Raw genomic sequence first — 22,494 nt, forward strand, 5'->3', positions numbered from 1 at the left:
ACGCAAGTTACTTTTTTTTGCATTGATTGACAGCTCTCCTGTCCCCCATGTTGAGAGAAATCTGTTTGTAGTTTAAAAAAAAAAAATGAATATGCATTATTCATCTCACTCACTCAAAAAATCAGATTCGGTATTCCTCAAAATGAATAAAAAATAATGCAACTCGGAATATGACGCAAAACGTGCAATAATTAAATTAAACAACACAAATGTCCACACTGTACTGAAAATTCCATTCTGACCTCTGACCTTTCCAGTTTCAACCGTTAATAAGCAAAATTACTCTAGACAAAAATTTGGTGTCTTTTTTATTTAGTTTTTTTGTTATAAGTGTGTTGCAATTTCTTCTTCTGCATTCTACTGTACGGACGTAACTTTACTTTCCCTTCAGCCTGAGGCATCACTTTTAGTGTAAAGCTTTTTAATTGCCAAAAATAGAATTTTTTATTTTCAAGCAGGCCCGGTTCATATTTAAAAAGTAACGCAAAAGTAAAACGCATTACTTTCTAAAACGTAACTAAGTACGTAAGTAGTTACTTTGTTATTGGAGTAACGCAATATGCGTAATGCATTACTTTTAAAAGTAACTTCTTCCCCAACACTGCTTATATTTTTAATTATTATTACTAAATCACACAAATCAGGTTTTAAATTGTATTTGGAATTTTAAATACATAAATCTACTATTTCACAGTATATTATATTTTAAGTCTGTTTGCATGGAGATAATTGAATTAAATCCATATTTTCTGCTCACTAATTCAATATGCATTCATTTTAAGCACCACTTTGACTGAATTTGGATTTACTGACGATAATCAGTCAATATCAGTTTTGTATTTCTGCTAATTATCCCTTGTTTCAAGCTGCTAATTAGCCAATCGTAGATACTCTCGACTGCATGACCTTTAAACAGTGAGGTGATGTAATTAGCTTAAGATGTTTTGATAGCTGTGCTGTGAGTGACACCAGGCTCATACCGTTTGCATATTTATCCATTTTAATCAATTAATATAGCAGCCAAGTATCCTTTCAACACAGCGCACTTGTAATGATGAAGGCTACATCCTCTCGAGCTGCCTGACTAGTAAGAGAATATAGTGCTGCATCCTACTGCCATCTAGTGGACAAAACTGTACTCAACAGACAGACTATTATCGTACTGTATCTTTACATCTTATTTATGAGAATTCATTCGTATAGCTTTTAACTCTATAAAGCCTACTGTATCATATTTGATATGCATATTTCTAAGACCTTAAAATTAATTATTTAAAAATCATGTTAAAATCTGAGTATCAAGCTTCAGGCTTTTGAGGAATGCTTAACTGTACATTAATTGTACATGCATTGCATTATATTTTTGTCAATTTATAGAGCTTTGATAATAAAACAGGAAATTACATATACATTTTTTCTAAAAGTTCATTAAAACGGTCAATCAATCAATCAATCAATAAAAATTCTGTAATTTACTCATTTCAATTCTGACATCTCCTTCTGAATCACCTTTTTTTGTTTGTTTGTTTGTTTGTTTTTTTCTCCGGAACATGAAATAAGATACTTTGATAAAGGATTAAATAAGGATAAAAAGGATAAAGTCTTTCTTTTCCCACAGAATGATGATCCAAAGGTTTTTATTTATTTATTTTGACTTGGACAAATGGACAAAGACTGTCAAAACAAAACAAAAAAAAATCCTCAAAATATTTTATTTTATTTTATGTTCCACAGAAGAAAGTCAGTCATACAGGTTTGGAACAACATAAGGTTGAGTGAATGATGACAAAAGGAATTTTATTATTATTATTATTATTATTATTATTATTATTATTGTCATTCAGCCTTGTGTATGAACTACTACTCATTAACAAATTTTTAACTAAACATTATATAAAAAATAAAAATTAAAATAAATAAAAAACAGGCTTTATGGGTTCAGCTAAGTTTTATTCGTTGAATTAAGGCATAATCAAAATTACATTTCTGCAAGTATTGAAGTAAAGGAACAAACCAATATATTCATGTCTTAAAAACATAGAACCTTGAATAAAAAGAGAAGGCACAGGTCTTGAGAAAAGATCTTGTGCATATATGCATAGCATCAGCAATAATTAATAAGGCTTCTCATTCAAATTCAGACATAAAGGATTAGAGTGTGCAGAGTCTGGTAACCGTGAAAATGCTGTGAATAGTTTAGTGAACTCACTCAAACGGATTGACAACACTTGAATGAACACAACAGATGAAGGTTCTCATGAGTGCATATATAACTGCAACACAGAAAACTGAGACTGACAACTGAATCAACTTAAGATTAATGACAAACAAATAAATACAAGACTTTAGTTATTTTCTCCATCCTTGTCAGAGGGACACTTCTCTCCCCACAAGGTTAAAACATAAGAAGAAGAAGTAAAAAAAAACTGGAAAAGGGAGTGGGAAGCAGAATTCGAGTACTGTAAGGTAAGACTTCAGATTTACATCACAGATCTTTGGTTTCACTACAGACAAGATCTCAACAACACTGTGCAGACAGTGACGTCTACAGGTTACATGATTCCTTGCAGAAGTTCCTGATTTGATGAAAGTATCACATTACCTGAAATTCAGGAAACAAAATCCTGCAGACACAGTTATTGCTTGTTCATTACAGAACCGCAGAATGTCACAGTGTGTACATTGTGCTCAAGATGTTGATTTCAAGCTTTCTTAAGACTGTCTTCAAGGAATGCTTAATAATCCCTGGTCAAAATCGCTACAAACATGCAGTTTGACTTGTAGCATAAAACATGCAGATTCTGGCTAATTCAACAGCTGACTGCCAGTTCAACTGAAAAAAATGCCAATATACAGTCAATATTGACCAGGGCAATGAAATTAATTATATATCCAGTGTAAGCACATCAGAAGAAGTGTTAGAACAGAAGCTTTCCATGTGCAGAAGTGTACATACAGGCAAGTAAAATAATCCTTCATTCAGGCTTTTCTACAGAGGTAATTCTACAGGGTATTGTAGAGAATTGCTTAATGTAAAAACACTATCCTTCATAAATTAAACACCCCGTTCAAATAAAAAGTGCTTATTGCCTTCATTTCTAAACAGCCAGAGGTTTATTACCTTAATTTGAGACCCAACAGACATAAGGCCGCATCAACACTAATGAAGCATTCTGATCAAGAATCAAGGCAGCGGTCAGATTCTAAATCACTTCAGGAGGAAGAAAAATCTTCAAATACAAGCTTAAGACTGTATTATTTTATGCATTAAGAAGCCCTCTCTCAAATGCAAAGATGCATAGAAAACGGAAATGTTAAAAAAAAAAAAAATGATGCATTTGTTTTTGTGAAGCTTTTCAGGAGGAGCTTGTACCATGATCAAAAAAAAAAAAAAAAAAAAAAAAAAAAAAAAAAAAAACAATACCCCAGCAATCCACTTATTAAAGTGTGATCTGACAGACTTCAGAATTCTGGCATTTTCCTGCTGGATTTGATATACTATACAAACCCACACTGTAAAAATAAGTTTTTTTTAAGATATTAGTGGTGAAATCACAATGCACTTATGCCAGTAACTCTACACGCATTAAATACTCAAGCAAATAAACTGATTATGAGATGAGCGTTCAAAATCCTTCTGGCTGTATCAGCCAAATCCCACAATATTAAATTTTCTCAGTGTTGTGATCTGGGCACAGTTACATCGAATAATAGGATCTAACATCAAAAATATTAGAACCCTAACATTTGGAATTAAGTGAAAGCAGGATGGCCGGTTTCTCCTCCATGACACGAACGAGCAGGTTGTCAATGTATTCCTCCAACTCGACGATCTTGTCGTTTTTCTTGGAGAGTTCGGTCTGTTGCTTTACCACCAGTGTGATCAGTTCCTCCTGTGTGAGCTGAGTGTATGCACCGCTATCTACATTCTGGATATGCAGTGAAATGAAGGTAGAGGGGAAACAAATGGTCAACTGATATACAGTACCAATGAAAAGTCTGTGTACACTTGACTGATGCTTTTTCATGATTTTAAAAACTATGGATTAGCTGATATTAAATACTAAAAAAAACAAAAAAAAAAAACACTAAAAGTAAACTAAATTATATATTTTTTAAAGCCAAGTAGGCATCACAACATTATATTGTACAGTATGTTGATTGTAATACGAACAAATATCCATTTCTCAATGTTAATAGATTATCATATTTAAAAATATATATATATTTAAACTTTGACTGTTAGATGATGACAAATCTAATCTAAATGTAAAATAGGGGGAAATAAGCATGTATGATTAAAAATCCAACATTAGTTGATACTTATGTTTAAAAATTAGAGTAGACATAAATTGTGCCTACATCTGATTTTATATACAGAACTTTTTATTCCCATATTTTAATTTGTGTTACTAGTTTATTTTTTTTTACAACTATGATTCTTCAATGTTCAAATAGTGAGCAGAAAATAATTAGGAAAATTACTGTACCTTTGACTTCCCAGCCATTTCCTTGATGGTGATAGACTTTGGGTCTTTGCCCACAGAGATAACACTGGAAGACTGGCTCTCGGTGCTCATGGGTTTCACTGGGTGAGGCCTGAGATAAAAGAGAGACGGACATATTACTGCAATGAACGTGAAGATGAAAACTTGACTGCTGACAACGGCATGTTCCTTCATCCAAGAGGAGGATGTACAATTTTAAGAAAAAATAAATAAATAAAAAAACAGTAGAAAAATGTTCAAATGAAGTGAAAAAGGGCCCTTGAAGATAGCATTCGATTAAAGAGACATGGGTATGTTTGGAAAGGCATAGTTTTTTTTAACTCATCTCAAATAACGAATTCAGTTCTGGGTATGTGAATTTTCTGTATGCACAGTGGATCTACATTTGCGAAAATGTGCAGTATACAACCAAAGCACACTGCATGTGATACTGCATTCCAAAATACAATGTGTTTGACCAGAAGAGATTATGAATGACTGCCAAAAAATGAAGACATTAAGAAATTCAAACCACTGCATCTAAAGTTATTTTTCCCCAATGATGACTAGACACCTCTTTCTGATGTAAACATGCAATGTAGTAATATAATTCATGCGTCAAGTGACAAATGTAGTATATGACGCATACTTTAAAATGTTTGTAGCAATGTATGCAGTATAATAAATAAACTCTCTCATATGCAGTAAGCAGGACTTGGCATGTGTTAGTAAACCATTCCAAACTCACCCATTGTGTAATTCCCAACAAAACCAAAAGATCAATAAAAGTACAGCAGAGAAATAACATGTAAAACCCAAACATAAGCACTTTTGTGGTAAAGCAATCAAGAATCATGCATGATGCAAATATCCCGCAAAACAATATGATCTCGGGAACAAACTCAAATTCATGCCACCACTCATGCCTCCATGCGAGTATATGAAACTTCATAGTCTTGTATAAATCATATTTATGTAAATGTAAATCTCACATCTACAGCCTCTCATATAGATCCAGTTTCAGCCAATGTACACATTGTAAAGACAATCTAATATGGCCTACAATAACAAAACAGAACACATAAACATAACAAAACAGAAACTGCCTTTGTTCCATTTACACAAGTTCTTCAAGACCATGACATTTTGAACGACCAATAGTAGCAAAACCCCAAGCCCACAATCCCAACCATCAAGATCCCATGAAGGAGTAACCAACCATTAAGCAACCAATCGAACAAATTTTGAAGAACCCTTTAATCGAGCAAGACCAGAAATTGATTCAGCTAGTTTCAGGGTAAGTAGCAGCTGTTGATTTGAAAGCCGATGGGTTTAGCACAACATGGACGACAGACTGTTAGAGGAGTTGTTAGTAGGGGTCGGGAGAACTTTTCTCACCTTCTTGAATTAGAAACTGAACTTCCACTACCATTCTGCAGAGCAACTGGCTGAGCCTCTGATGGCGAGACCCAAGCACGAAGAGAACTCTTGCCTCCTATAGAGGATTCAGATGTTACTACGGTGGGATCAGTTCTGATTGGTGGAGCAACACTGGTTACAGTCAGCTCAACATCTTCAGCATCTTGTGAAGACTGAGAAACTGATCTATTCAGATTAGTATTCTCTGTACCAGCTTTTTCAGTTATGTATTGGCGAGATGAATTTTTCTTCTTAAGTGAAAAACTTCTTTGAAATGTAGCTCTGGCTTGTTCAGTGAAGCTGGGGGATTGTTTTCCATGCTCTGATTTCGGTGCCATGCTTTTCTCTGAGAGCTTTGTGAATGGATCATTTGTAGCTTTGTTTGCAGACTTGTTATCTTTCTTATTAAAGGTTGATGTCTGATCTTCAAGATTTCCCATTTGCTTTGGACCCTTAGTGAACAGGCCATCTTCACTGGTCTGCAGATGCAGTTCGTTTGGATTCTCAGCAGTTCTGAGGAGGTCTACTTCAACAAACCCATCCGTGGAAATGCTTCCCTTCTGGCCCTTGTGTGTTTTCCCATCTATGTTGTTTTCTAATGTCAAGGCTTTAGTTGTTACCTGCTTGTCTGGTTGGACTTGTCTGACTGAATCCTTGACTAATGACTGTTGTCTGGGTTTGATTGAAGGCATCTCTTTAGCCACATCATCAGTCTTTGAATTAACATTTTGTATGGATCTGGCTGCTGGCGTAGGCTTCTCTTTTGACTGGAGGAGTTGATGGGTAATGGCATCAGGAGTTGGAGACTTCCTTTCCATCTCCTGAGGCACATGTCGACTACGGACAGGGGGAGGTGGATTGTTTTCCAAGTTCTTGTTAGCAGATTTTCCAGACTTATTGACAGTAGCATATAAAGACTCTTTGATATGACCATGTTGGACATTAGTCTCGACCGATGGTTCTGGTGTTGCAGGAGCAGCAGCTTTGGGTGGAATGAGTGCCTCTCTGTGCCTCGTGGGGGCCGGGGGAGGTGCCTCGTGATTTCTTTGGTGCTGGTTAAGGTTCACTGAGGTTCTGTCCCTTAAGACTGCAGTTTTATTTGGCATCGGCCTCTCAGGTCCATCTACATTTATCTCTTCAGAGAAATCCCAGTTTCTCTGGTTTACCTCTGCAACAAGATGGTCCCAACGTGTCTGACCCATCACCCCATGCCTCTTCTTAGGAAAGAGGGTTTCATAGTCCGGGAGAGGAAGATCTGGCCTCTGACTATCTTTGGAGTTCTGGGTATGCGCTTGTTCCCCAAAATCTGGATGGCTTTCAGTCTTAGACGAACCGGGGGGTAGAGGAGCCTTTCGCTTCTTGTCAGATTTGGGAGCTGAGAGGTTTTCCATGCTGGACTCACTGAAGGTTCTCGGAGGTTTAGCAGGTGCCAGAGAAGTATGAAGATCAGAAAACATACCAAAAGACTCAAACGGATCAGTAGAGAGGGATGGGGAAAGTGGAGAAGCGTGGATAGTGGTCTGGGTGTCTACAGAGTCTGAGGGGGATTGGGAATGGCTAATATCGGTTTCAGGCAGAACACTCAGAGCCAATCTGCCAAAGAGCAAAAAACATAAAATGGTCAACTTACGGCTAAAACAGCTCTTACAATCCAATATGTTTTCCGATTTGTTTCTGCTGGGGATTACTACTACAACTGAAATCCATTTAATACAAACAGCACATGACTCCCGTCTAAATATATTATCCTAACTCAATGCCTGACATTCACAATTTTTATGAACAACTGAAATTTCATCACATAATAGAAACAATGTCTTTCTTACTATTAAAGTACATCAAAAAGGTCACATTTTGTTTGGTTACTTTAAGTGGATTTCCTTAGATCCTGTGACACACATGTGTCTGTTAAAAACTGGCATTTATAAAACTATATATAAAATATAATATAATATAATATAATATAATATTTAAAGTAATATATATATATATATATATAATATATGTATATATATATATATATATATATATATATATATATATATATATATATATATATATATATATATATATACACACACACATACACACATACACATACACATTTTAACTAAAAATGTTATTATTAATGTAACAATTCAACTATTAAGCTTTCTTTCTTCAAAGTCTTTAAACACAGGAAAAGTACCCCACACTTCCGAATCTAAACGTTTCACACAAATAAACACAACTAAACCATATTCCTGTCTGTTTGAATTCTCAGCTTTTGGAAAAAGAGTTACTCACCATTTTAGTTAATCATACGACAGATTCCCTAAAATCCTAAAACTCCCAGTACAAAAAAAAAAAAAAAAAAAAGCAATCCTTGAGACTTTTTCCCTAAGACAATCTCACTTATTCACTGTCTGGGAGAGTACAAGCTCATCATCTTTTGCAGCTTGTTTCACTCCAAACCAGAAGATCAGCATTTGAGGAAGGAATCCAGTCCACATTCCTCCCTCCACTAACCAATCACATGCCTTTGGCCAAACGGGTTAGGTAAGTTGCTTAGGGTGAAACTTATGCAAATCATTCAATACAATAAAAACTATGCCGAGTACACTTCACGATCATAAAATCACTGCCATAAGAAAGTCAATTATACATTATGCTATATTTAGTGTGTATTCGAAGTAGTTGGATCAGGTGAAATTCTACACAATCTGTCTAATTTAGTCTATTTTCTGTCATTTTATAAACACTCTCAACTAAAGCCTGAAAGAAGAACTGTTTATTTGTAAGTTGAGTTTACGAATCAAAGAGGTATTAATTGCTGTTGAAAAAGTGAATAAATGATGTCCAGACTAATTTCACACTAAAAGCAGATTAAAATCACTGTGATTTAACATGTTCCACTGTCACCCAAGGGTATGAAACTCAGCGATACCTGAACACTCACATCTAATAGAGAAACAATGATCTCATCCCATCCTGACAGACACACCCACCCACCCTTTCACAATGGGACATTGTAGCAATGTTTGTGCACTTACTCTCTTGACCTGTAAGTGTGCGCAATTTATTTAACATTTTCTGTTATTAACCATCTGTTAAAGTAATTTTCACAAGGAGGCTTTGTCTAAATAAAGGTGTTTCAGTTTAAGAGCAGTGGAGCAGACAGAGGTGAGAGGAGTCGAGTTTCAGCCTGGGTTTTCCTCCGCTCTCAGGTGGCAAGATTCTAACTGCATTACAGAGCAGTCTGACTTATCATTCAGCATGCAGCCTCAGCATGAGTTGGGCTGAATTTAATACAGCTAACAAACCTCAACAGCTTTATTCCTTCAGCATCTTTCCTGAATAAGAATGCTTAAAAATTACAATGCTTAAAAGAAAAGCAACAAACTTGGATTTCAAGGATAGCTCACTGCCCAGACAGCTCCCTAGGGAAGCATTAGAGCTGGGTGATATAGCTAATATATACATGCACTGAAGGAAAGTCCCATCTCTCTAGTAACTAATTATGTTTCCACTAAAAACCACTTGCTTTATCAAAAGTAGCAAAAAAGACAAAACATTCAAGTATTTTGCTTAAAAATAAAATAAGAGCGTGTATCACACATATACATAGAAATATTACACATGCTCTTTTGTTGGAACCAAACAGTAATGTTACCCAAGTAGATTGATCATAATGTACACTATCATTGAAAAGTTTGGTGTCAGTAATATAGTTTTTAAAGAAGTCTCCTATGCTCATCAAGGCTGCATTTATTTGTTCAAAATTTACAGTAAAAAATTTTATATTGCTAAATATTATTACAATTTAAAATATCTGTTTTCTATTTGAATATAATTTAAAATGTAATTTATTCTTGTGATGCAATGATGAATTTTCAGCATTATTACTCCAGTGACAGGCTTCAGTGTCACATGAGCCTTCAGAAATCATTCTAATATGCTGATTTGATGTTTAAGAAACATTTCTTAAACAGTTGCTCAGTATTTTTTTTTTTTTTCAGGATTCTTTGATAAATAGAAAGTTCAAAAGAACAGCATTCATTTGAAATAAATATCTTTTGTAATATTATAATTAATTTTAATGTTTTTTTTGTATAATTTTTTTTATTGTTTTTGATTTAATTTTTTAATTTTTTTATATATGTTTTATTTACCCCAAAGTTTTGAACGGTAGTGCAAGAATGATGTATAATATAAATAAAGTATAACACAAGAATTAATACAGTAAAAATAGTACAATTGTTGTTAAACATTTAAGTTTTTTTTTTTTAACTGAATACAAGGTAAAATGTATATAATCCATTTAAATTTTAGGCACCAATATAATAATGGACAGTGATAAACAGAAATATTTATCTACTCCACTTGACTGAAATCAAACTTACCAGCTCTAATGCCTTTTTTGCTTCTGAACTCGCTATTAAAAAAACTGAATCAACAGATGCAGATGTACTGTAGGTTAAATAGCCAAAGCTATTCTTAAATGTCAAGGAATGTTAATTTTTTTACATATATTATTTTATGTAGGCCTACACATTTTATGCATTTCAAATGTTTTAAGTCACTTCTGTCTGTGATAATAACGCATAATGGCCACACACACAGTAGGCCTCCAAAACTTCCTTGCTGATATCAACTTTTAGATTTATTTTAATGCGGACGTGGTTTGGATTGCAGTCTTTGTGGTTTTAAAGGAGTTGGCTACAAAATTTAATTAAAGAGATGGATTACAGGTGATAATGTAGTAAATAATGATAATTTTCTTGCACAGACTGATCATTTCGCTTCATAAGATCTCAATATATCACCAGGAGCAATGGGTATTAATTTTGTGTTGCCTGATACACTTTTTTGACTCTCATAATGACGGCAGCCATTGACTTGCATTTTATGGATCACCAAGGAGCACAGTTTCAGACAAAAGTCACCTACGTCTTGGATGGACAAAGGGTGAGTAAACTATCAGAAATTTTCATTCTGGGGTGAATCATCCCTTTAATATCACTGTGGATTAACATGCTCTACAGGAAATGTATTGGTCAATTAATTGTGGATTAAAATCATCACAACATTGCTCAGCATTGCTAACAAAATCAGTTAATAATAGAGTGAATATGCAATGAATCACCCAGCCAAGAATAATACAGTCTTCCAGAGATTGTTAAGATACATGGACGGAGTAAGTTATTCAAGCATATGAGCACTCACCTTGGCTTGACCGCGGACACTTTTGCTGTGCGATTGGGGAAAGCACTGGCGGTTGGCGTCGGGCTGAGGATGGTCCTGACACCCCTCCGTGGGTCCGTGGACCTCTCTTCTGGGAGAGAGGCTGGAGTATCTGGGGTCAGGGGAATGTCTTCAAACGGGTTTGTGGAGGACGGCACATCTAGACGTTTGGGTTCATTCACAGCTTCCTCTCTTTTCTCCTCCTTCTTCTTTCCAATGCCAAAGAGAGAGGAGAGCCGTTCGGTTACTCTGGTCTCCTCCTGATGCCGCTGCTGCTCCTCCTCCTCACGCAGCTTCTTCTGCAGCTCTCCCTCTTCCTTGCACTTCCTCTCCTGCTCTTCAAGCCTGCTTTTCCTCTCTTCCTCTTGTTTTCTCTCTCGTTCTTGCTGCCTCCTCTGCTCTTGGTCTACCTGTTGGTCCAGCATCTCTTGCAGGCTTCTTCCTTCAGGTTTCCTACCCCTCTCCTCCACCTTTACATGACTCCTATCCTCTAGAGGGCGCTGTGGGACAAGAGAGGCTTTGTCTTGCACTTCAGGCTTATATGAGGGGATACTAAAGCCTTTAAGTGAGTCAATGGACATGTCAGAAGTATTTCGTTGGTGGTGTTTGCGAACATCCTCCACCGAACCCTTTCCTGAGCTGTTCAGACTGAGTGTGGAGCCAAAATTAGCTTTAGGTTCTTGATCCTCTGCATAAACGTGGCTGCCGTTGATACAGAGGTTATTCTGCTCCTGGATGTTTTGTTTAGAGCGGCTCAGAAGAGAAAAGGGGCCAAGAGACACTTTGCTATCTGAGCTCTCAGTGCGCTTGTGTCCGAGTATTTTAAACTTCTTTTTCACTGCAAGAGAAAATAAGAGGACAATATGTAACTGCAATGCAAATGAGGTCCCAAATGTACTTGCACAGTGTCAGAAACTTTAGCCACATTTAAAAGTGTCTGGATTATATATGTAAAAAAAAAACACATTTGCCGTGACTTTTTGAATGGTAGTGTATCACAGTTTACAGAAAATATGAAGCAGCAGAACTGTTAATAATAAGAAATGTCTCTTGAGCAGCAAATCAGCATATTATAATGATTTCTGAAGGATCATGTGACACTGAAGACTGGAGTAATGATGCTGAAAATTCAGCTTTTCATTACAGGAATAAATTACATTTAAAAAAATAATCGACTAGAAAACAATAAATTGCAATAATATTTTACAATATTCCTGTTTTTACTGTAGTTTTGATCAAATAAATGCAGCCTTGGTAAGCATACAAGACAAAGTAAATATTCCAAATTTTGCTTAAACTATTTATATTAATCAATGAAAAATATCTTGAAATGAATGATTTGAACTGATTCAAGTATGTATGATGTATATATAAACTGTGGATGAAATGTCTGAACACCTTTTATGCATGATGATGCAATTTTTTTTTTACGCAAACTAGTCAAAGCAGACATTATAAACCTTAATTCAATTTATCTAGTAAAAAAGCAGTATAATTTTTTTTTTCAAGGCAGGGAAAACATATTTGGACAAGCAGCATAACTTCGACCTTACCATCAGGAGAGTCCATATTAAGGCCGGAAGATCTGCTGCTGCTGAGTGAACTGTTCTTCTCAGGCAGGGTGCCCAGGGTTGACATGGACTGGGACACATTCCTTTGGAGGTTTGTCTTTGGTCCAAACAAGGATTTGAGTTTTGATTTCTTCTTAGGATTGTCTGAACTGCCTTCTCCTTCCCCTTCACTGTCTGTTCCCACTGAAGAGGGCACGATCGCAGAGGCGGAATCCGACAGGCCGTCTTTCTTCTTGCCACGAATTTTATCCTTGAGCTTGCCGATGCCGGAGCGAGGCTTGTCTGTCATGGAGAGGTCAAACATGCTGGCTGTCAGGTTATTCCGCATGAACTGAATGTCCAAAAGAACTTCCCCTCGGTCCTTCTCCTGTTTCCCATTCTTATCCACCAGTTTGTACCAGCTGCAAAGAGAATCAAACAAGGTCTTCATTAGATTGGATGACAGTTGTGCTCTGTTTTGTTAAGGATTTTCGTTTATTTTAGTATTATCATTTAATTTAAGTTTATGTAATGAATTTTTTTTTTTTTTATTCAAAGCCTTACTTTCAAACCATTTGAATTTTAATTTTAATTAATACTAAAAAGTTTTTTTTTTTTAAATTGAAATAAAGCTGAAAAAAATATAAATATTAGACATAAAAAAAAACTTTAAAAACTTTGTAAAATCTTATATTAAAAATATAATTTAAAAATAAATATATATAAAAATTTTAAAAAATAACTAAATTGAAATAAAGTAATAAAATTAATAGAAATATAAAAAATTTAAAAAGACAAAAGCACAAAACGATTACTAAAACTTGATTTAAATACTGAAAATATAAAACAGCTCATTCAAAATATTCATATAAATTATACAAATATTAATAAAACAATATATAAATAATACTAAAATAAAACTGCATGAAATGTAATTTGTGATTTAAGTGCCTTTTTGGGAATATTTCACACATGCCTTGCTTTCTTTCTTTTGTATTTTTAAAAGACAAAAATTATTTTTGTGCTGAAGAAAAAACCTGTAGAATAACCCTGTAATTCCTGGCTGGTTTGGTTGTTGTTTATTGGATGGTTACTTTATTTAGTAAATATATGTGTGTTAATTAGTTTTATTATATTTGTAATCATTTTATTATGTGAGAAGAACCTAGCAAAAAACAAAGAAAACAGAAAAAAGCTTAAAAAAAAAAAAAAAAAAAAATAGTTGATATCTCCTAGAGAGTCGTGTAATACATGAATTTAACATTCTCCCAAATGTGCACAAATGTGATTAAAGGGTTAAAGGGTATGATACCATTTGTACAATTTCAAAATGGTTTGCTATTTCAAAAAGCTACATTCTATGTTTCAAATGGCATAGTAGATTCAAAACTAAATTACCGTATGAATAGAAAGACTGGAATTTCACTTGGGAATTGAACCCTGTACCAGTAAATGATACAAAACACAGAAGCCTGTCTACTGATGAAATAAAGTAAAAACATCTTTGCTTAGCCTGCGCTTGTCCTCTCTTTTTCAGCAGAGCGGCAGGTGGGAGAGTTCTGGAGTTCAGTGTAATCATGAACATGCCATTATCTGCCCACGCTGTTGTCATAATAGACTCCTGAGCACAGGGACCATGTGTAGTCCACAGTCACACTGACACCAAACAGACCAATCTGATTAAACGTGGCATGTGCTGCAGCTGAATTCCAAGCATTTCTGTTTGGACCCCCACAGGATGAAAGTTTTGGACAGACTACTACTACAGTTTTAATGAAAAACTCATGAAAGCATTTTTAGCATCTTTAGAATGGTTGTGCATCATATGCAATCATTTTCAAGCATACCTGTGTTTATAAATTTAGGAGTTATATTATAGCCATATAATTACCAGCCTGTTGTTCTTTTTGTAAAGAATGTATTTTGTCAATTTTATATTAGCAATGAATACAATGGCTACCTAATGAATCACTGAATGACTTTTATGACAGTCAGTCATGGTTGAAGATTAGCGGACACGTTGTTAATTCACAAAGTTGGTTAGTAAAGTGATAAAGTTATATTGTTATTATGTTGTTCTGTTGGATGTGTTTTCAATCTTAAAAGTGCAGAAACACTTCATGGTTATGGATCATGGTTTTCTTGAAGAATAGCATTGACTGTAGTTCAAAAAATTCTCATTTAATAGGATGCTTGGAATCACCTCAAAATGGGAAAGACTAGAGAAGCCCAAGGCCAGGAAACACAGACTATCAGTCCGTTAGTGGACCTTACACTCAAAACCACAGCAGGAAACTCAAATCTGTACTTTCAGGGTGGAGAAAGATTAAGGGGAAACCATGCCTATCAGCAATCAAAGCTCAAGGGATTAGATAAGGAAAGTTCTTTCAAGATAAAAAAAAAAGTGAACAACAGAGGCCTGACAAACTCAGTACAGAACATCTCATCTAAAATAGAGATCTATGATTAGACCCGTCTCTTTAACCTAGAAGTAAAAGCCATTTTATAGTCACGTTCACATGCATTGATATCTAAAATAAGTCATTCTCTCACAGCTCTCAGGAACTGATCCAAACAGTCATGCCTGAAAGTTCTTGTTATCAGAGACAACATTCAGAAAACTTGACGAATGGACTTCATCCTACGCATTCCTGTGAGCTAAGCTAACACACACTGCAAAGCTTGAGGCTTTATCTCTTCACACAGCGAAAAACAAACAAGTGCTGCTCTTAATCTATTTTCAGCTGCAATCATTAACTCTGTCTGTGAAGGGAACCAGCAGGAACAGCCTGCTATCATTTTCAGAGATAAACACTGGTAACGTTTTCACAAAAATCCAGGAAGTAGATCTACCACATAATTTCATCTAGGCTTACATTATGAAGATAAAAAATGTTTTATTTGTCTGGTTTAAGTGATTAATCTAGCCTTCATCTACTTTCATACTTTTTCTGAGCCACTAAAACATGACTATCAGCAAGCTTACTAGGGGTCAGCATTCATTCCTGGCATTCACTAGGGTACCGACAGATTAAACCATTCAGTTTGATTGATTCATAAGCTTTTGATTCAATTCGATTCCAATATTGATTCAATATCGATTCATTTGTATATATAACAGGTACAGTATGTGTCCATTTATTTAAGGAAAGAAAATCTTTCAACTAAAGCTTTAAGCTACAGGAAACCATACATTAGTATAATATTAAAGATTCAAATTAACAACAGAGTCCAAATTAAATTACTATTTATTTTTAGATACAATAATCAACATAACAAACTGAGTTGTATACAAACATTTAAACTGTACACAACACAGTTTATTATATATTTAATGACTATGATAATTATGTTTCCAATTTGTTGTTGAAATATAGACATTTAAATAATGGTTGTCAGAAAAACTTGTTCAAAAAGATTTGTTCCAACATTACTAACCGGTTATAGTAAAAATATAAAATGAATATGCAATATATTCTCCCAAAACCAAATTATAAAACCTTTCAAATAGCACTTTAAACACACACACACACACACACACACACACACACACACACACACACACACACACACACACACACACACAGAGCTATGCAGAGCATTTAATCTTCACTGAAAACAAAATACATTGAAATTGAATAAAATTATATAAAAATTTAAATTTATAATACAATTTATAAGAACTTAATCAGCTCAGAATTAATGCTGATTTAATGTTAGTAACTTTAATGTAATTAATTTAAATGTAATTAAACTAGCCTAGCCTAACCTGGGTCTGAATGGAGCACATAAGGGTTAACAGGAACCATGAGTCCTCTCCGATTCCTTTTATTTGTATCAAGTACACAAAACCATGTTTACAGAGAAACACTAAACCATGGACCCGGCCACTGTGAAACTGTAAAACAAACTGGTGCTGCAAGTTTCATCTGCTCTTTTATTTATGGGATAACAAATGATTTTATAAAGGGTTTTAGAGGTCATATGACATGGGAGAAGTCGGCCTAGATAAAGGCACAGCAAAATAATTAGGAAATTGATCCATTGAGGCACCTCAGTGACAAAGCTGCCATACTGTATCAACATTACCCTGAAGTAGGACAGTAACATGACACCAGCAAGAGAGGAGGCAGAATTCAATCCCTCATGTGTAGACGTATATGAGAGGGAGAAAGAGGGAGAAAGACAGAGAGATGGCTTGTGTTTTATGGGCAAAAAATTACAAACTGCTTGCAGTGCATAATACTAAAATGCAGAGTCAGTACCAACATCTCAATATTATCTGATGTACTCACTCTCACACCATCCAAACGTAATCCATACTACAACTGTTTCTTACTTGTTTGTAAGAATTTGTTTTAAACTTCAAACTGTTGCTCTCAAAAAGTTTTCTAATATTACTTTCTACAGTGAAAAAGTGATCTTGTATGAATCAGGAGAGAAATCAGCACAGCATGCATAAAAATAGTCCAAAACAGTTGTGAACAAATATGCTGGTGGATTTTGATGTGAGGGGAGAACAGGGGGTGGACTTTTTTGACTGGAGGAACCGAATCATTGACTCATATTTTGACTAGAATTGACAGTTAAACAAGATGTTAATTGATTACTTGTGAATTATGGTGGTGTTTTTATCAGCTGTTTGGACTCTCATTCTGACGGCACCCATTCACTGCAGAGGATCCACTAATGAGCATGTGATGTCATGCTTAACTTCTATAAATCTGTTCCGATCAAGAAACAAACTCATTGACATCTTGGATGTCCTGAGGATGAGTAAATGTTCAACAAATATTCATTTTCAGCTGAACTATTCCTCATCAAGCCTCTCCAGCAACACACTAAAATCTTTCCTCATGAAACAGAATTAGAAAATGGTTTATTATAATAGTATCCACATATTTACTATTATATTATAATGTATATATGCTGTAGGGCTGGACGATATGACCTAAAAAAATCAAAATCTCGATTAATTGAACATTTTACCTCGATTTATGATTATTGAACAATTATTTATTTTTAATTCTGTGTACTCGTATTTGAAAAGTTTAGTTTGGATGACAAAGACAGACAGACACATAACAGGAAAAGAACGAGCAAAACCTTCAGGACACACAAGCGCTAAAAGATTACTGATAGTCTGATCAGATCTGTGAGAGACACAGCTAATTAAGTCATTCACTGATACTTAAGCAAAGCTATGCTTTAAAACACACATCCTTGAAATAATCACACATATTAAATGTTTACATTAATATCCCATTACGTCATAAGTAGCTTTGCATTCCAGTTTTACTTTCTTTGAGTGTATCCATGTAGGCTTAAAGTCACGTCACAACTATTTAAATACTTCACAATTACGTGAGTCTCAGGTACAGTACACACCCGCTTTAAATGACAACAATGTGAACTGGGACGAACCCAAGGCAAATAGACAGATCTTCTCTCTCTGTTCTGAACCATAATAGGAAGTCAAACTAAAAGGCAAATAATAGAAAATTCTTCTGCTCTCTGTATTTGAATAAAGATCAGCACTCATTTCCACTGGACAAGAACAAATACTGAAACATTTGTTTCTTAAAAAATATAATATAATAAATGTACTATTGTATTACTACTACATAATCAAAAATATTATATAAAAATCATCATGTGTGTATACATTATTACATGAAACACTGGATTTTTCATACTCTTACATATTTCTCTCATAATTTAATCACTCAAAGCTATGTACTTTTAAACAATTATCTGTTTTATTTTTTATTACGTGGTTGTTTTATTTTTTATTTTCTTTTTTTTTTTTTTTTGCTTTTTTTTTTTCTTTTTTTTTGCAGAAGGCCATAATATGCTTTTATTTTTAGTTTGTTTAGGTTTGTATATTTTGTTTTTATTGTTATTGTGCATGGTCCAGATCTACTGAAGGAAAAGAACATGGTGTTCTTATACACACACACACAAACACACACACACAACACACACACACAAACACACACACACTATTCTTACAGGTGGTGGAAAGTAAACACTAATGTACATAGTTACACACCATCAGCCCAACCTTGGGTCTCACTCATACCTGTCAGTTAGTGACTAAAGTTTTGTTATACAGGACTGGGATGGGTGGAGAGGAATGTAAACATGGCATTATTTTTAATACAGTTAGACTGGTTGTGTGAGATTGTGCTGGACCATTTTACTCTATTAGTCTCAATGACTTTCTTCAAAGCTGGAATGATAAACTATGATTTATCAGAGAAACACATCTGAAGAAAAAACATGAACTGACCTAAGAAAAATTAAAGGATCAGCTGATGAAGCTGCAACCAGTCACTCCTGATATTAATATTTGTTATGTGGTTGTTATTAGTAAAACTATAATGGCTCATGGGACACATATTTTTATTTCAGCCTAATTATGATACTATGAATAGTCGTGGCTTTTTTTTTTTTTTTTTTTTTTTTTTTTTTTAAAAGCACTTCACCACAGTCTGAGAGTGAAAAAGCTTTTCTGTTAAAAGTAATTCTACATGAAGTTAAGTTCGCTCTTGTGAATTCTTCCATTTTTAAAATCACACGACCATGAGGTGGCTTGTAATTCAAGTTATAGTAATAAAAACAAAAATAATAATTATAATAAACATTATTTTTTGTTTTAATCTTATTCTTTTCTTATTCCCAGGGAACACGTTAGGTAAAAGATGTTAGCCTGAATGCACTGTAAGTCACTTTGAATAAAAGTGTCTGCTAAATGCATAAATGTAAATGTACTGTAAATGTCATGGGGGCTTTACAAAGCATACAAATGCAAAACAAGTAAACCAAACATGGTCATGGTCAAGTCATGTGTGTGATCCACTAATCCAAACAGAATGAGCACGAATGGAAAGATAAAAAGTCCAAACAAGCAGACGCTGGTGGAGCAATGACTCAAACAGGATTGACGATCTGCAGCACCAGTGCCGCACAACAAGGACAAACAGCAGGACCTCGAACACCGAAGGCCACAGCTGTCAAACAGCAAAATGCCCCTATGACCAAACCCAAAAACACAGCCTTCACACTGTCTCTCTCTCAAAGGCCAGAACAGGAAGTCAACTGGACAAATCAGCAAGCTGGCCTAACATGCAAATCAAGTGAAACTCACACACCTTCTGTTTTTGAATATGAGCAGCCCTCATTTCCAAAGCGCTAAAGAAAAAGTAGGCTTAGCAAATCCTAAATTGAAACTATACCATTTAAAAAGGTGCCTATTTATACATTTCCCATGGAAATAGTTCTTGTCATTTAAGAATAACATAACTATTATTACTCAGGGTTGGGGACAATTCATTTTTTTTTCTAATAAATTAATAAACAAACATATCTTTTGTAAAATGTATATAAAGGAGATCTGGGTCATAGTTGCAACACCCTAGCAACCACACAGCAACACTCAGAACACCTTAACAACCTCATCACAACAAAATTCTGGTGGCAGCTCAAAACCTAAAAACATATGTGAGACTTTAATAGGCTTTGCTACACTAAAGCACCCCGAGAAAGTCGTCATGACAGCTCTGATCAGGCTAGACAGATGCCTCCAAAGCAGTCCAGTAGACCTGTGTAGTTTGTTCTTGGCAGAAAATTGAAGGACACAATAAAACACATTATAAATATGAAAGGACAGCATTGGGGATAATGCAAATGCATTAGCGAAACAAAGTACACATTCAGCTTCTGTAGCTATATCGATGGACGATTAAGTTGATTATGTTCAGACAAATTGACTGCTATTTCAACATAAATAGTTCATAAATAAAGTATATCCAATCACAGAAGAAAACAGTCTGAAATGTGTGAAAAGAACACAAAGTCCATGGAATATTATATATATATAATATTATAAATAATGTGTGTGTGTGTGTGTGTGTGTGTGTGTGTGTGTGTGTGTATTTCCCCATGCACTGATTCTTTAAACATGGGACAAAACATTTCAGGACTATACCTATCATTAATTTATTTATCTAAATAAATCTTAGCAAAATTGTCATTTATTTCATCACAACAACTATGTCACAGATATTCTAAACTAACTGTTTGTGTTTAGAAACATTTCTTTATAAGGTCCAGAAAAACAATAATATTAACATTTGTTAATTCAATACAAAAATGTTTGAAACCATCCTGATGTGTTACATCATTCATTCATTTAATTAAATGATTTGTAAGGATATACAATCCATATATGGCCATATTCTTTATGACCCTAATCATGTTGATTTATACTGAGTGGCTAAAACACTTTTGTTAAAAAAAAAACCTTGCTTTGAACTTGTGGAACAGCTAATTAAAAACAACATTTTATACTTCCTTCACTCAGTTTTACTAAACACTATCAGTGATCACTGTGAATAATTATTATTGAATAATGAGGCGAAGTTGCTTGCCCAACATTGTTTTACAAGGGTGGCGTACTGAAACCTGTCCATGCAAAAAAATCCAAAACAAACTAGCTGTTTGGTAGCATATCACTTTAAACTTTTAAAATCCTTTACTCGTAATGGAATATTTTTGACACAACTCGAACACCCACACAACAAAATTATTTCCCCATAGAACACAAAGACACTCACTCGGTCTTTTTGCGTGATCTGTTGGCGTGGAGGTCCAGTAAGTTGATGACAGCCTGTCCCAAAAACTTGTCCAGCCCCACTAGGGCTCGGTGCATGGCGATGATGTAGAGCGTGCACCGCTCCGCGTCCCCCTGATGGATCAGCGGCAGATCGAACGTCGCTTCTTCCTTCCATTCAGGAGAGACGCATTTCTCCGCGACCGAGGTGGAAAACTTGTCTTTGCCCACCTGCATGATGGCATAGGCGTCGTTCGTGCCATTCTTGCCCTTGATCCGCAGGTTCCGCGCTTTAAGCACCGTTACCTGAACGCTGGTGGGATACCACTGCTGGTCACCCAAAGACATTCTCAGTTAAACTTCGGGTTCAACCGGGACGGAGAGTTGCGCTTCGCTCGCTGGAGCCCGCTTGGTGTTTGCGGGCGTCGCTCTGGCTCCTGTGTGTGTAACTGTTCGGGAGCTCTTCATAAGCCCCGCCCCTCATGCGTGACGTACGCTGTGTACCCAGCGCTCAGGTGATGCAGGTATCACTTCATCCTTGCCTTAAACTATTTAAAGAAGAGCTTTTGATAGTGAGCACACTGTGATAACGTCTTTTAAATCTCGGGTTAAGAAGATCACCAATGTGTTCGCGCAGCTTTTAACCTTTGGTCATAATTTAACCCCATGCGAAAGGTGTACTACAGTAAACGACGTGGTTGTTAAAATGTATCGGCGAGATGTTTAGCAACAGACAACCAATCAGAAACTGACTCGGCGATTAAATATCCGTGCATTTGTCGTAGCCAAACAGAAACCTTCAGGTCAGATTACCTTTATGGAGATAAAAAAAAACTGTTCTCAGAATATCTCAGAATTTCCTCATTAGCGTTTCCTCAGTTTACTTCCTCAGACTTTATTAGATCAAGTGTATCACTGTAGAGCTCAGATAAAGGCTATACAGCAAGACAAAAATAGAAACCGACAGTGTAGGCAGCCTAGTTGTTTTGAAGCCGATTATTCATCTTTCAGACTGACTCGGACTCCTGCTATCTGTAAATCACTGTAATCGTTTATTTGGTAAATAAACCGCCTCCACTGCGCTACCGAGGTCAGTGTTATCAGTGTCTTACTAGCGTGATGCTCATTCCTTCTCAGTGTTTGTCCCGCCCAATCTCTAGAGTACCGCACTCTGATAGGATGATGCATGTGTCAATAATGC

The 22,494-nt window shown here is 35.4% G+C and overlaps 1 protein-coding gene across 1 annotated transcript; it reads right to left on the reverse strand.

Annotated features, from left to right (window-relative positions):
• Nucleotides 1-1,929: 1,929 nt before the first annotated feature.
• LOC109095654 (rab11 family-interacting protein 1-like) lies at nt 1,930-22,363 on the reverse strand. The gene is made up of 6 exons (XM_042762649.1): nt 21,298-22,363; nt 12,683-13,101; nt 11,112-11,967; nt 5,886-7,499; nt 4,491-4,599; nt 1,930-3,929 (listed from the first exon to the last, which is right to left on the reverse strand). The coding sequence occupies exons 1-6, from the start codon at nt 21,639-21,641 to the stop codon at nt 3,741-3,743; spliced, it is 3,531 nt and encodes a 1,176-aa protein (XP_042618583.1). The 5' UTR covers nt 21,642-22,363; the 3' UTR covers nt 1,930-3,740.
• Between the last annotated feature and the right edge of the window lie 131 nt (nt 22,364-22,494).

Source organism: Cyprinus carpio, chromosome A8, assembly GCF_018340385.1.
Source record: "Cyprinus carpio isolate SPL01 chromosome A8, ASM1834038v1, whole genome shotgun sequence".
In the NCBI taxonomy this organism is placed as follows: Eukaryota; Metazoa; Chordata; class Actinopteri; order Cypriniformes; family Cyprinidae; genus Cyprinus; species Cyprinus carpio.